Raw genomic sequence first — 12,877 nt, 5'->3', positions numbered from 1 at the left:
CCGCCTTTTGATTTTACTGGCATTAAAATTTTGGTGAGCACATATAAACACATGTACTTCAAAGGAGCTTCGTTCTCGGGGCCCAGCAATATCCCTTATTTCCATTTCATGGCACATGCCACCACGAGCACTTATGACTAGGCATTCTGCTGGGCTTACACGATCATAAAAATAACCCTCAAAGAGAAGGCAAATTAGTTATTAGACTGGTAGTGGGAAAAGAGGTACTTACGGTTGGTTATTGATGTTAATACCTTGTCTTAAAAATATAACTAAAACTTTGTTCTGTAAGAGGGTCCAGTGTCATGGTTGGAAGCTTATTTCTTTAGCGCCTCAGCAACGCTTTGGGATTGTTACATCTTCACTATAGTCTTAAGAGATAGGCTGGCATTTTGGAAAGAAGCAAATTAAGTAACATTCTTAGATGCAAAGTGAATAAGGCAGACATGATATTTAAACTTTTCAACAACTGAGTTGCATTAACCTGTTGAGGTAGTGCTCTGAGACATATTTTTCAGAACTGGTTTTCATTTTTAAAATACAAAGATGTTGATTACAAAAAGCTATCATTTGCTTTGTTTGCTTTATAATAGAACTTTTCTTCTGTTAAATATTACTAATACACTTTAAAAAGATTGGAAATAGATTTTCATCTGTAATTTTTTTCTCCATCATGAGAAGTATACTTTTAGCTATAATCTAACCATATAGTGTCTTTTTTTTTTTTGGCCACAAAGTTTTCCATCTGAAATAAAGAATACAAAGATTTATGAACAGAATTCTAGTGATTATGTAATTCTTATTACTTTGGTTCTCCTAAAACTCTCAGAAAAACATTTTGACAAATTTTGTAGTCACTTTTCATGTGCTCAAAATGTAATGTAGATCACCTTAGTATGAAACAAATCCTAAAAAAATATTTGTTGAATGAATGAAATCATGTTTCAGTATAACTTGTTTCACTGAATGCTTTTGTCTTCAGCAGAGAACTTCCAAGTCCCAGCCATTGGCCACTTATTTCGTCAGTTTCTAATACAATAAAATGATAAAATAGGAAGAGAATTGAAATGTCCTTTGGGGCTTGTTTTACTCTTTGACCCACATCCCTCTCTTCCTTTTTCAGTCAGCATCTTTCTTTAGTCTTGAACAAATGGAGTGAGCCTTGGAAAGAGGGAATAATTATTTTCTTGGCTTAGCATAAGTGGAGTTCTATAGAACTCCATCCCCATAGCTCCCCAGACAGTTCAGTGGTGAAAGTTTTTCAGGGCAGCAAGCCAACTCAAAGCTACTTCATGGCCATAATGGGACATGCATTATATGAATCTTAAGGATTCCATGTCAGGACAGTAAAGCATCCTTGAATGAACCCCCTACTGGGTTATAAAGAACCTCACCACCCGGGGGAAGTCTGCAGAGACAAGAAGAAATTGTTCTATTTACAGTTCCTCTTCCTTCCCATTTTAAAAATGAATTTATCTTTATTTAATAAGGAATAACTTAAACACTATGCAGAATGTACTAGGGTAAGCCATTTGACCTAGGGCTAAGGAGTGGCAGCTGACTTGGCAACTGCCCAGCCCAAGACGGTTCTGATTTTAGAGTTTTGTTTTCCTTGCAAGAAAGTCTGGGATATGAAGCCAGGCAGAGAGGTTTGAATGGGTGTGGGAGCCAGTGCAGCTGGGGGTTGTTAACAACAATTGGAGAACAACTTTTTTTTTTTTTTTTTTTTTTTTAAATGGTGGCTGAGGGCTTCTCTCTGGTCAAAAAAAGAGAATCTGTTTGAATAGAACAAACTTGCTTTGCAACTCTGGTAAGGAAATTTTGTTTGACTTAATTTAAACAGGATGACATGTGACTCAAAATGTCTCAAGCAGTGGGGGGACCCTAGACTGAAGTGGGGCTGCTCTTGGGCATTATACCCCTAGGTGAATTCATTTGTTCCAAAGCATTAAATACAACTTTCCAGACAGGCTGGCCTCTAAGATTATGTACAAATCCATTCCAACTGTCCCTGTAAGGCCATTAACTTGCCATTCTTGAGGAACACACGTACAGCACATCCACACCTAATCTGTTCTCTGGCACTGGAACAGGATCAGTAGTGTTGACGGTTTTTCACATCGTGCTGGTGTGTTGGGACATGATGTGAAGTCACTTGGTGGAGAAGAATCCTGCCAAATCCCCGTGTCCATCTTTCACATGTTAAACCAATAGCTTTAGGTGTTCTTAATGTTTTCTGATGGAGGTCTTTTCATGATCTGGACATTTCCAGTAACCTCACCATCCCTGGGCTTTGGCTTTCTAAAAAACAAAAACCTTTTTCAAATCAGTAGTTGAGGTGTAAACAGTCACCAGCCACTACCAAAGGAGCGTGGTCATTACCGAGAGGCCAGGGCTTCTCTGAATGGAAATCAGCTTGAGCTTGACCACACCAAACACTATGTCAGACAGCACATTCACAGGCTCAGACATGCCACTCCAGGCCATTCATAAACCCTGCACGTTGCTTGAGTTCATGGTCCCCTACATGTAATAATTACACAAGGAAAAATTCTGGTACTATGATATAGCATCTGTCCAGTTTGTTTGTATTATTATTAGAATCATTTTAAAAATACTGTTCCATTAAATTCAATTTTTTAGTGTAGGAGACAATTTTAGATTTAAAATTAAGAAATAAATTATAGACTTCTAGATATCACTGATGGTAAGAAATGCTACTTTTGTACTGAGTAGGGTTTAACATTTTAGCTTTTCTAATATGTAATTGTATTTGAGCAAACTTTGTACTACTCTTGACTAGGTTTTTTAATTATAAATTGACTTAATTAAACAATTTTGAGAGATCTTTGTGACAGAAGCTTTACCCTTGAGACAAATAAATGTTTTCTCATTTTTAAAAACTTATGATGGTTTTGGCATTTTTTAATTTCAAATGGAAATAAGTATTTGCTTTGTTTTGTTTGTTTTGATTGCTCTTTGAACATAGCAGGTTTTGTTCTATATATATGTGGCCAGTATAAATTTAAGTAGGGGTTTATTCATGCTCCTTCGTAAGATTTTTTCATGTTTTGGGTAGTCACAAGACATGAAACAATTTGAAAGCATCCAATCAGTTTCACATCATAGTAAAGCATTCTCATGAAGGGCAATTAAAAATATATGGTAACATGTCATTACGTCAAATTTCAGTGTATTTCAGAATGTCATAATCTAAACAAGGAAGAAATTAATTCTTCATAGATAAATTAGATTAACAAGGTAATTGAGATTCCTAGGTGTATTTTTATAAAAAAATAGGACATAATTGAAAACAGGGCAAAATTCAAAAGTTTCAGAAGGGATGTATGGTGAAAAGTAGGTTGCTCCCCTCTCAACTTCCTTAATCACGAGTTCCCTCTCTAGCGATAACTGCTGTTGCTGCTTCCCAAGATTTTTTTCCAGAGACATCTCATGTATTTACAAGCATTGTCATCCATGGTGCCCTTTTATTTTCTTTCACAAAAATGGCAGCACCATCTTTATATGTCTTTCTCCACCTTTCCTTTTCTTTTAGATAAACTATATATTTTGCAGATTAGTGTTTTTTCCAACTGTAGCATGTCACATTAATGAGGTCTAATTTAGTGAGTCACGAGCAGAACCTTTTAATTGTAGTGCATAGAATATAAAGAACCCATGTACTAAGTGACAGTGTGTGGGGCTTTTTTTGTTTTGGTTTGGTTTTACTGTGGTTCATGGCAAAAAGTTTGAAAAAAACACTCAGTGTGGATGGTTCCATATCATCCATGTAGAACTTTCTCTTTGTTCTTAATTACTTGAATAGTATTCCATTGTATAGGGTACCATTGTTCTTCATATATGCTCCCACCAAAAGGCAACCATGCTATTTCCAGTCTCTTCCTAATTAGAACTACTTCAGTGAATCTCTGTGTAAAGATATTATTTTGTACATGTAAAGGCATATCTGTAGATAATTCTACTTAAAAGTAGAATTGCTAGGTCAAAGGGTATGTCATTTTGAGAAAAAGAGTCTATCCTCATTATTTGCAGATTCATATTGGTGAATTTTCTTACTTTCTGAAATTTACTAGTAATTGAAAGATCAGTACTCCCAGCACTTTCCCAAGTCATCTGTGGGCGTGGACAGAGTGGGGAACAATTTGGGCTGGAAAAGCAGCAAAACTTATGGATTCAGGAGATGACAACTGATCAAAAGAGCATGAGGGACAACATTCTTGTGAGGCTGAAAGCCAAAGAAATTCATGGGCAGGTCATCCAGGGTCAGGAAAATGTTAAGCTCATCTTGGCTAGTGTATTATCATAAAGAAATACTGCATAAAATTAACTAGTTATAAAAACGTATATTAAATAAGATGTCTTTAAACAGAAACACACATAAAATAAGTTTACTTATCGATGGAAAATGCTGTGACCAGAGGCTTGCAGGAAACTAACCCTGTATTTCCCTTGGGAGCAGTGGCTCAGTATCTGCTAATTCAGTGTTTATGGTGAAGTTATAGAACATACCTACTGCAAACTATAAGAATGTATTTCCATATGGTCATACTCACACCGTTATTATATGAGAGTGCTCCTTCCTCTACCCCCAGGTAACATAATGCTGTTTTTGACCTTTTGGTGTCTGATAACCTGAATGTTGAATCTCTTGTAGTTTTAATTTTCATTTCTTTTAGTAGGAGAAATGTAGAACCTATTTTCACATTTTAGAGTGATTCATATTCCTTTTTGTTCATATCCTTTTGCTTTCTCTTTGGATACTTGTCTTCACCTTATTGATTTGTAGCAGATCTTTATATACTAAGAAAATGAGTCCTTTTTCTATAATATGAATTGCAAATATTTCCCCCAGCTTGTCACTCATCTCTTGACTTTTTTCCCATATGGCAAAAGGTAATACTGTAAACATTTTTAATTTAGTCAAATGTATTATCTTGTTATAGTTTTAAAAGCTTACGTTAAGAGATATTTAAGAGTTCTGTTTGTGTTCAATGCTGTATATTCTAAATCCTTTTCAAGCTGAGTAGATTTCAGAGTGAGAAAGCAATGGAGAATCACAGGTTTTAGAATCTAGAGGTCCAGTCTGAGTCCTAGGTTCTGCACTTGCTCAGACGGCCTCAGCCATGTTACCTCCCTTCTCTGAGCCCCAGGTTCCCCATCTAGGCTTTGCTGAGGTCCACTATGAAAGGCAGTGACTGGCGGATGATAGATTCTCAATGTTAATTCCTCTTCTGCCTCCCTGAAGTCCTCCACCAAGAAATAATTTGATAAATTATTCATTAATAATTTATTAAATTATTGAGTTGACATACACTAAAAGAAATAAAATAAGATTTCTTTTCAAAAGCATTTTATAATTTAAATTTTAGACAATCCTGCTGAGTTTCTGAAGTCTGAGCCTGAATGAGTGACTGATTTGAATTGTTGGTATTAAAAATAATGTGTCACATGAAAAGCTGCTCAACATCACTAATTATTAGAGAAACGCAAATCAAAACTACAATGAGGTATCACCTCATATCAGTTAGAATGGGCATCATCAGAAAGTCTACAAACAACAAATGCGGGAGAGGGTGTGGAGAAAAGGGAACCCTCTTGCACTGTTGGTGGGAATGTAAATTGATGCAGCCACTATGGAGAACAGTATGGAGGTTCCTTTAAAAACTAAAAATAGAATTACCATATGACCCAGCAATCCCACTACTGGGCATATACCCAGAGAAAACCATAGTTCAAAAAAGACACATGCACCCCAATGTTCATTTCAGCACTATTTACAGTAGCCAGGTCATGGAAGCAACCTAAATGCACATCGATAGACGAATGGATAAAGAAGTTGTGGTACATATATACAATGGAATATTACTCAGCCATAAAAAGGAATGAAATTGGGTCATTTGTAGAGAAGTGGATGGATCTAGGGACTGTCATACAGAGTGATGTAAGTCAGAAAGAGAAAAACAGATATCGTATATTAATATATATATGTGGAACCTAGAAAAATGGTACAGATGAACTGGTTTGCAGGGCAGAAATAGAGACACATGTAGAGAACAAACGTATGGACACCAAGGGGGGAAAGTGGCCGGGGTGGTGGTGGTGCTGTGATGAATTGGGAGATTGGGATTGACATGTATACACTAATATGTATAAAATGGATAACTAATAAGAACCTGCTGTATAAAAAATAAATAAAATTTAAAAAATATAATGTGTCACTACAATGCACCTCCTTTGTTTGTTTGTCTGTAAAAAGAGTGAATGAAGACTGAATTTCTAGACATTGAGTTACTTTCTTTAAGAACTCTTAAACTCTGTATCTAGAAACTTTATTGAAAACCTTTCAATAAAAAAATATTTAATGTGGTCAATCAGTACACCCAATTTATCCTGTTTTGTAAGTTTAAATTTTTCATGTGTTACATTTCCTTAAAGCAGGCTCTATTTTTAGAGAGAATAATGCAGTTTGAAATTGTCAAAATTGTGTCTTAAAAAAATAATGTGCAGTGTTTTTATCCTTCCCTTTCATGATTAGATTGACTATATATTTCCGTGTATTTTTCTTGGCTAATTCATGAGCAGTTACCACCTTAATATTTGGGGAATAAGGAGAGGTCACAATGTTAGAAATGCCTGAACTTTGTATTTAAATACAACGGCATTGTCACGACTCGAGAAATTCAGTAAGGCTTGAGTGCCTTTGCTCTGTTAGGCAATTCAGAATTTCCCAGACCTTGCTCTGGACTTCAAGGTTTTTGAAGTTCAAAGCAGATGTGTTAGGAAGAAAAAACATCTGGCAAAGAGAACTTGCTTCATTGCGTGACGCTGTTTTCCTGCACTCATCAGCGGAGCGTCTGTGGAGCAGGTTGGCAGGTTTGAGAATTAATTAATGATGAGGGAATGAGCCACTCTATGAGGAACTCAGTGTCGCCCCTTCTGCTTCTTCCTACCCCATGTGTCTGGCAAAGCCTTCAGAGTCTAGGACCAGAGTCTAGCTGAGCCACAGTTGTGTCTCAACTCACACACTTGTCTTCAGGCTTAATTGGCTCAGAGATGTAAACAGATGGATGGCCCGGGACCCAGAGGGTTGGTGTTGAGCAAGGCAGTTTTCTTACTGGGGACTTTTGAAATTTTTGTGAAGTGCATCAAAACTTTTAAAATACCTTTAAAAAAACTTAGAATTCTGAAAGTAAGTACTTGAAGGTGACAAAGCTTTGTGTGTATCTCAGTATTTTTCTTTCTGTAACTTTTAATTTAGATATAATTTCAAACTTACAGAGAAGTTTCAAGAACAGTACAAGGGACACCCATGATTTCTTTACCCAGGTTCACTCACTTTCATTTCCTCCATTTGTTTTTCCATCTCCACTTCCTCCTTCCTTTCCTCTTCCCTTTACACACACGCACACACACATACACACACACACACACACACACACTTAAACATGTACATTTTTTTTTTCTGAATGACTTGAGGGCAAGGTGGAGAGATCCGGTGTCTTTACTCCTAATTCTTCAGTGCCTATTTCTTAAGAACAAGGTTGTTCTTCTAAATAATCACAGTATGGTTGTCAAAATCACAGAATTTAATATTGATGCCACACTGTTACCTAATCCATAGTCCATTTTCAAACTCCATTAGTTGTGTCCCTTCAAGCACCCCCTGTTACCGTCCAGGCTCCATCCCAGGAGGACACATTGCCTTTAGTTGTCATGTTGCCTTTGTCTTCTTTATTTTTTTTGGCCACACCACGCAGCTTGTGGGGTCTTAGTTCCCCAACCAGGGATTGAACCCAGGCCCTTGGCAGTGAAACCACTGGACTGCCAGGGAAGTCCCTGGGATACCTTTAAATGGGAACAGTTTCTCAACTTTCTTTGTATTTTTTGACTTTGACATTTTTTGAAGAGTTCAAGCCAGTTATTTAGTAGTGTTCCTATATCAGATTTGTGTGGTGTTTCCTCATGCAATTCTGGTTCTGCATTTTTGGCAAGAACACCACAGAAGTGGCAGTGAGTCTCAGGAGGCACGTTGTGTTGATTTGTCCCTTAATTGGTGATGTTAGCTTCCATCATTGGATTAAAGTGGAGTCCATGGGTTTCTCCACAGTGAACTTATACTTTGCCCCTTTATAAGAATTTTGTGGAGAGATCACACTGAGATTATGTAAATAGCCTGTTCCTCTTCAGATTCTCCTAGTTTTAGGAAGTGCGATGGCTGTCTGTTATTTCTTCTGTATTTATTAGTTGGCATTCTGCTACAAGGAATTGCTTTCTCTTCTCCCCCATTTTATTTATTCCTTTAGGTGTTTGCATTAGTATGGGCTCGTTGGTTTTAATTTTGTTCAGTGGTGGTAATTCTTTACTGTTATTATTTATTTTGATACTTAGATTGACTCAGATATGGCCAGTGTGAGTCCCTGCAGGCTGACCCTGGGTCCTTTTGATAAGTCTTCCTCATTCTTTGAGCACTTCCTTATTTTCTGGCACAAAAAGATGTCCAGATTCATTTAATATTTTCTGTGCCCCAGCCTTGGAATCAACATTTCTCCAAGGAATCCTGGTTCCTTTTCATGGAGAATGGTATTTGAAAACCTAGACCCTGTGTGTGTGTGTGTGTGTGTGTGTGTGTGTGTGTGTGTGTGTGTCTGTGTGTGTTTTAAAGGAAACTATGTTATAGGATATTATATTTACTAAATCATTGTGTACTGTATGTATGAGTGTGTGTGCCTGCATGTGTGTTGTTTAATGCTACAAGTTTCAAACAGAAGAGCATTTATTTTACATGTAATAATCATAAGTTTTGACAAGTAAGAAATACATTTTTCATTTCACAGTAAATGCTATTACACGGTTCTGAGTACTAAATCATCCTGACATTTATGAAGGAGCGAATGGAAAGTAGGGAGCCCGAGTGTGTTAAATATAAAGCTATCTTTAACTGTTGTATTAAAAAGCAGAGATTTATTTTCCATCTGTGAGATCTGAATGTGCCTATTTGTGTTCTCTTCCATGGCAGTGGAATTTCTGTGGAGCCACACGACGGAGAGCATGTGTGTTGGATATATGTCAGCCCAGGATGGGAAGGCCAAGGTAAGCGGGAAAACGGGTGCATAATTGGAAAACCTTGCAGCCACTGTGTGAACCTCTGACCGGCCAAGTGGCCACAGTGGAATTTTTTCAGCCTCTCTTGGCGGTAGCTCTGTGATCTTTATGAGAATCCGATAAAGAGCAGTTAACGGTCCCAAAGAACACTAGCAGATCTTTCTTGCGTTTGATGATGGAGATTAGGACAAACCTTTTATTTATTTATTTTAATCTTGTTCTTCTTCATCCACTGTGAATAATTGGAAAAGGAGAAACTGGGGATTGGGAAGAGAAAATGGGTGTGCTGCTCATGGCTGGCAGGGCTGGGTGATTTTGCAAGGAGGATGGGAATAGCTAAAGGAGAACGAGGCAAAGTTAGCTGAGCACTTGGACCACACTCTGCGTGTGTGAGGGCAGAGATACCCAGCGTCCTTGCAAGGACTACCTGGCTCATGCTCCGGTGTGGTCTGACACGGCGTCCTCGTGGCAGAGTTAAAGGTCTGTGCCCCGTGTGCCACGCACCCCGGGCCCTCATCCCCCAGTGAGTCACAGCATTCACAGAGAATGTCCATGCAGTGCCCCTTGAGTCGCTGGGCTTCCCTGCACTCAAGAAGGGTGAGCCTGGGAGTCAGAAACATAATTTGTGGATTCATTTTATACTGGCCTCATGTTCTTCTTGTTCATAAAATTTTTAGGAACAGCTGGGGCATATGATGTTTACTTGGCATTAAAGTACCTCAATTACAAAGCTGTAAAGCCTCTCTTTCAAAGGACATGATTTATTTTACACATTTGGAAATGCAAGTAAGGAAACTTCTGATGTACACTGTCTGATAGAGATGGGATTGTTAACAAATTAAGGCTACAAGTAAGAAAGGGTCACTTCTTGCTTATTGGTCATATAACACCCATCCACATTGGCCTCTGAATATTACCCATCAAGCCAGTAGCATCACAGAGCTTTGTCAGGACAGTATACGAGAGCTTTGTTCCATAGTACATAGAGAAGAGAATTATAATGGCTCACTTAAAAAAGGTGATTTAGAGCAACAGCCAGCTCTACCCACCACCAGTCCCTCCCATCAGTAAACTTCCACAGTCCTCTTAGATAGCCTCATCCACCAGAGGGCAGACAGCAGAAGAAAGAAGAACTACAGTCCTGCAGCCAGTGGAACAAAAACCACATTCACAGAAAGATAGACAAGATGAAAAGGCAGAGGGCTATGTACGAGATGAAGGAACAAGGTAAAACCCCAGAAAAAAAACGAAATAGGGTGGAGCTAGGCAACCTTCCAGAAAAAGAATGCAGAATAATGATAGTGAAGATGATCCAGGACTTCGGAAAAACAATGGAGGCAAAGATCAAGAAGATGCAAGAAATGTTTAACAAAGATCTAGAAGAATTAAAGAACAAACAAACACAGATGAACAATACAGTCACTGAAATGAAAACTACACTGGAAGGAATCAATAGCAGAATAACTGAGGCAGAAGAACAGATAAGTGACCTGGAAGACAGAATGGTGGAATTCCCTGCTACGGAACAGAATAAAGAAAAAAGAATGAAAAGAACTGAAGACAGCCTAAGAGACCTCTGGGATAACATTAAATGCAAAAACATTTGCATTATAGGGGTCCCAAAAGGAGAGGAGAGAGAGAAAGGACCCAAGAAAATATTTGAGAGATTATAGTCGAAAACTTCCCTAACATGGGAAAGGAAATAGCCACCCAAGTCCAGGAAGTGCAGAGAGTCCCATACAGGATAAACCCAGGGAGAAACATGCCAAGACACGTAGTAATCAAATTGACAAAAATTAAAGACAAAAATTATTGAAGGCAGCAAGGGAAAAATGACAAATAACATACAAGGGAACTCCCATAAGGTTAACGGCTGATTTCTCAGCAGAAGCTCTACAAGCCAGAAGGGAGTGGCATGACATATTTAAAATGATGAAAGGGAAGAACGTACAACCAAGATTACTCTAACCGGCAAGGATCTCATTCAGATTTAATGGAGAAATCAAAAGCTTTACAGACAAGCAAAAGCTAAGAGAATTCAGCACCACCAAACCAGCTCTACAACAAATGCTAAAGGAAATTCTCTAAGTGGGAAACACAAGAGAAGAAAAGCACCTGCAAAAACAAACCCAAAACAATTAAGAAAATGGGCATAGAAACATACATATCAATAATTACCTTAAACGTGAATGGATTAAATACTCCAACCAAAAGACACAGGCTTGCTGAATGGATGCAAAAACAAGACCCATATATATGCTGTCTGCAAGAGACACACTTCAGACCTAGGGACCCATACAGACTGAAAGTGAGGGGATGGAAAAAGATATTCCATGCAAATGGAAGTCAAAAGAAAGCTGGTGCAGCAATACTCATATCAGATAAAATAGACTTTAAAATAAAGAATGTTACAAGAGACAAGGAAGCACACTACATAATGATCAAGGGATCATTCCAAAAAGAAGATATAACAACTATAACTATATATGCACCCAACATAGGAGCACCTCAATACATAAGGCAACTGCTAACAGCTATAAAAGAGGAAATCGACAGTAACACAATGATAGTGGGGGACTTTAACACCTCACTTACACCAATGGGCAGATCATCCAAACAGAAAATTAATAAGGAAACAAAACCTTTAAATGACACAATAGACCATATAGATTTAATTGATATTTATAGGACATTCCATCCAAAAACAGCACATTACACTTTCTTCTCAAGTGCCCGCAGAACATTCTCCAGGATAGACAACATCTTAGCTCACAAATCAAGCCTCAGTAAATTTAAGAAAATTAAAATCCTATCAAGCATCTTTTCTGACCACAACGCTATGAGACTAGAAATGAATTACAGGGAAGAAACGTAAAAAACACAAACACATGGAGGCTAAACAATACGTTACTAAATAACCAAGAGATCACTGAAGAAATCAAAGAGGAAATCAGAAAACACCTAGAGACAAATGACAATGAAAGCACGACGATCCAGAACCTATGGGGTGCAGCAAAAGCAGTTCTAAGAGGGAAGTTTATGGCAATACAAGCTTACCTCAAGAAGCAGGAAAAATCTCAGATAAACAATCTAACCTTACACCTAAAGGAACTAGAGAAGGAAGAACAAAAAAAACCCCAAAGTTAGCAGAAGGGAAGAAATCATAATGATCAGAGCAGAAATAAATGAAATGAAACAAAGAAAACAGTAGCAAAGATCAATAAAACTAAAAGCTGGTGCTTTGAGAAGATACACAAAATTGATAAACCATTAGCCAGACTCATCAAGAAAAAGTGGGAGAGGACTCAAATCAATAAAATTAGAAATGAAGAAGGAGAAGGTACAACAAACAATGCAGAAATACAAAGCATCCTAAGAGACTACTACAAGCAACTCTATGCCAATAAAATGGACAAACTGGAAGAAATGGACAAATTCTTAGAAAGGTATAACCTGCCAAGACTGAACCAGGAAGAAACAGAAAATATGAACAGACCAATCACAAGTAATGAAATTGAAACTGTGATTTAAAATCTTCCAACAAACAAAAGTCCAGGACCAGATGGCTTCACATGTGAATTCTATCAAACATTTAGAGAAGAGCTAACACCCATCCTTCTCAAGCTCTTCCAAAAAATTGCAGAGGAAGGAACACTCCCAAACTCATTCTATGAGGCCACCATCACCCTGATACCAAAACAAGACAAAGATACTACAAAAAAGGAAATGTACAGACCAATATCACTGATGAATA

At 37.8% G+C, this 12,877-nt stretch overlaps 1 protein-coding gene across 4 annotated transcripts in view; it reads left to right on the top strand.

The window, feature by feature from the left end:
- Positions 1 to 12,877, top strand: part of TASP1 (taspase 1) — a 241,286-nt gene that overhangs the window by 199,400 nt on the left and 29,009 nt on the right. For all 4 annotated transcript variants that reach the window (XR_014017692.1, XM_081257714.1, XM_081257713.1 and 1 more), the window contains one exon: positions 9,038 to 9,111. Coding sequence is in view for 3 of the 4 variants with exons in the window: in XM_081257714.1 (XP_081113840.1) it covers positions 9,038 to 9,111 (74 nt within the window). In the remaining variant the exon portion in view is untranslated. Of the gene's footprint in view, positions 1 to 9,037; positions 9,112 to 12,877 lie in introns of those variants that run through there.

The sequence above is a fragment of the Mesoplodon bidens genome, assembly GCF_964165515.1.
Source record: "Mesoplodon bidens genome assembly, chromosome: 15".
In the NCBI taxonomy this organism is placed as follows: domain Eukaryota; kingdom Metazoa; phylum Chordata; class Mammalia; order Artiodactyla; family Ziphiidae; genus Mesoplodon; species Mesoplodon bidens.
This window is presented reverse-complemented; position numbering and strand designations above follow the sequence as displayed.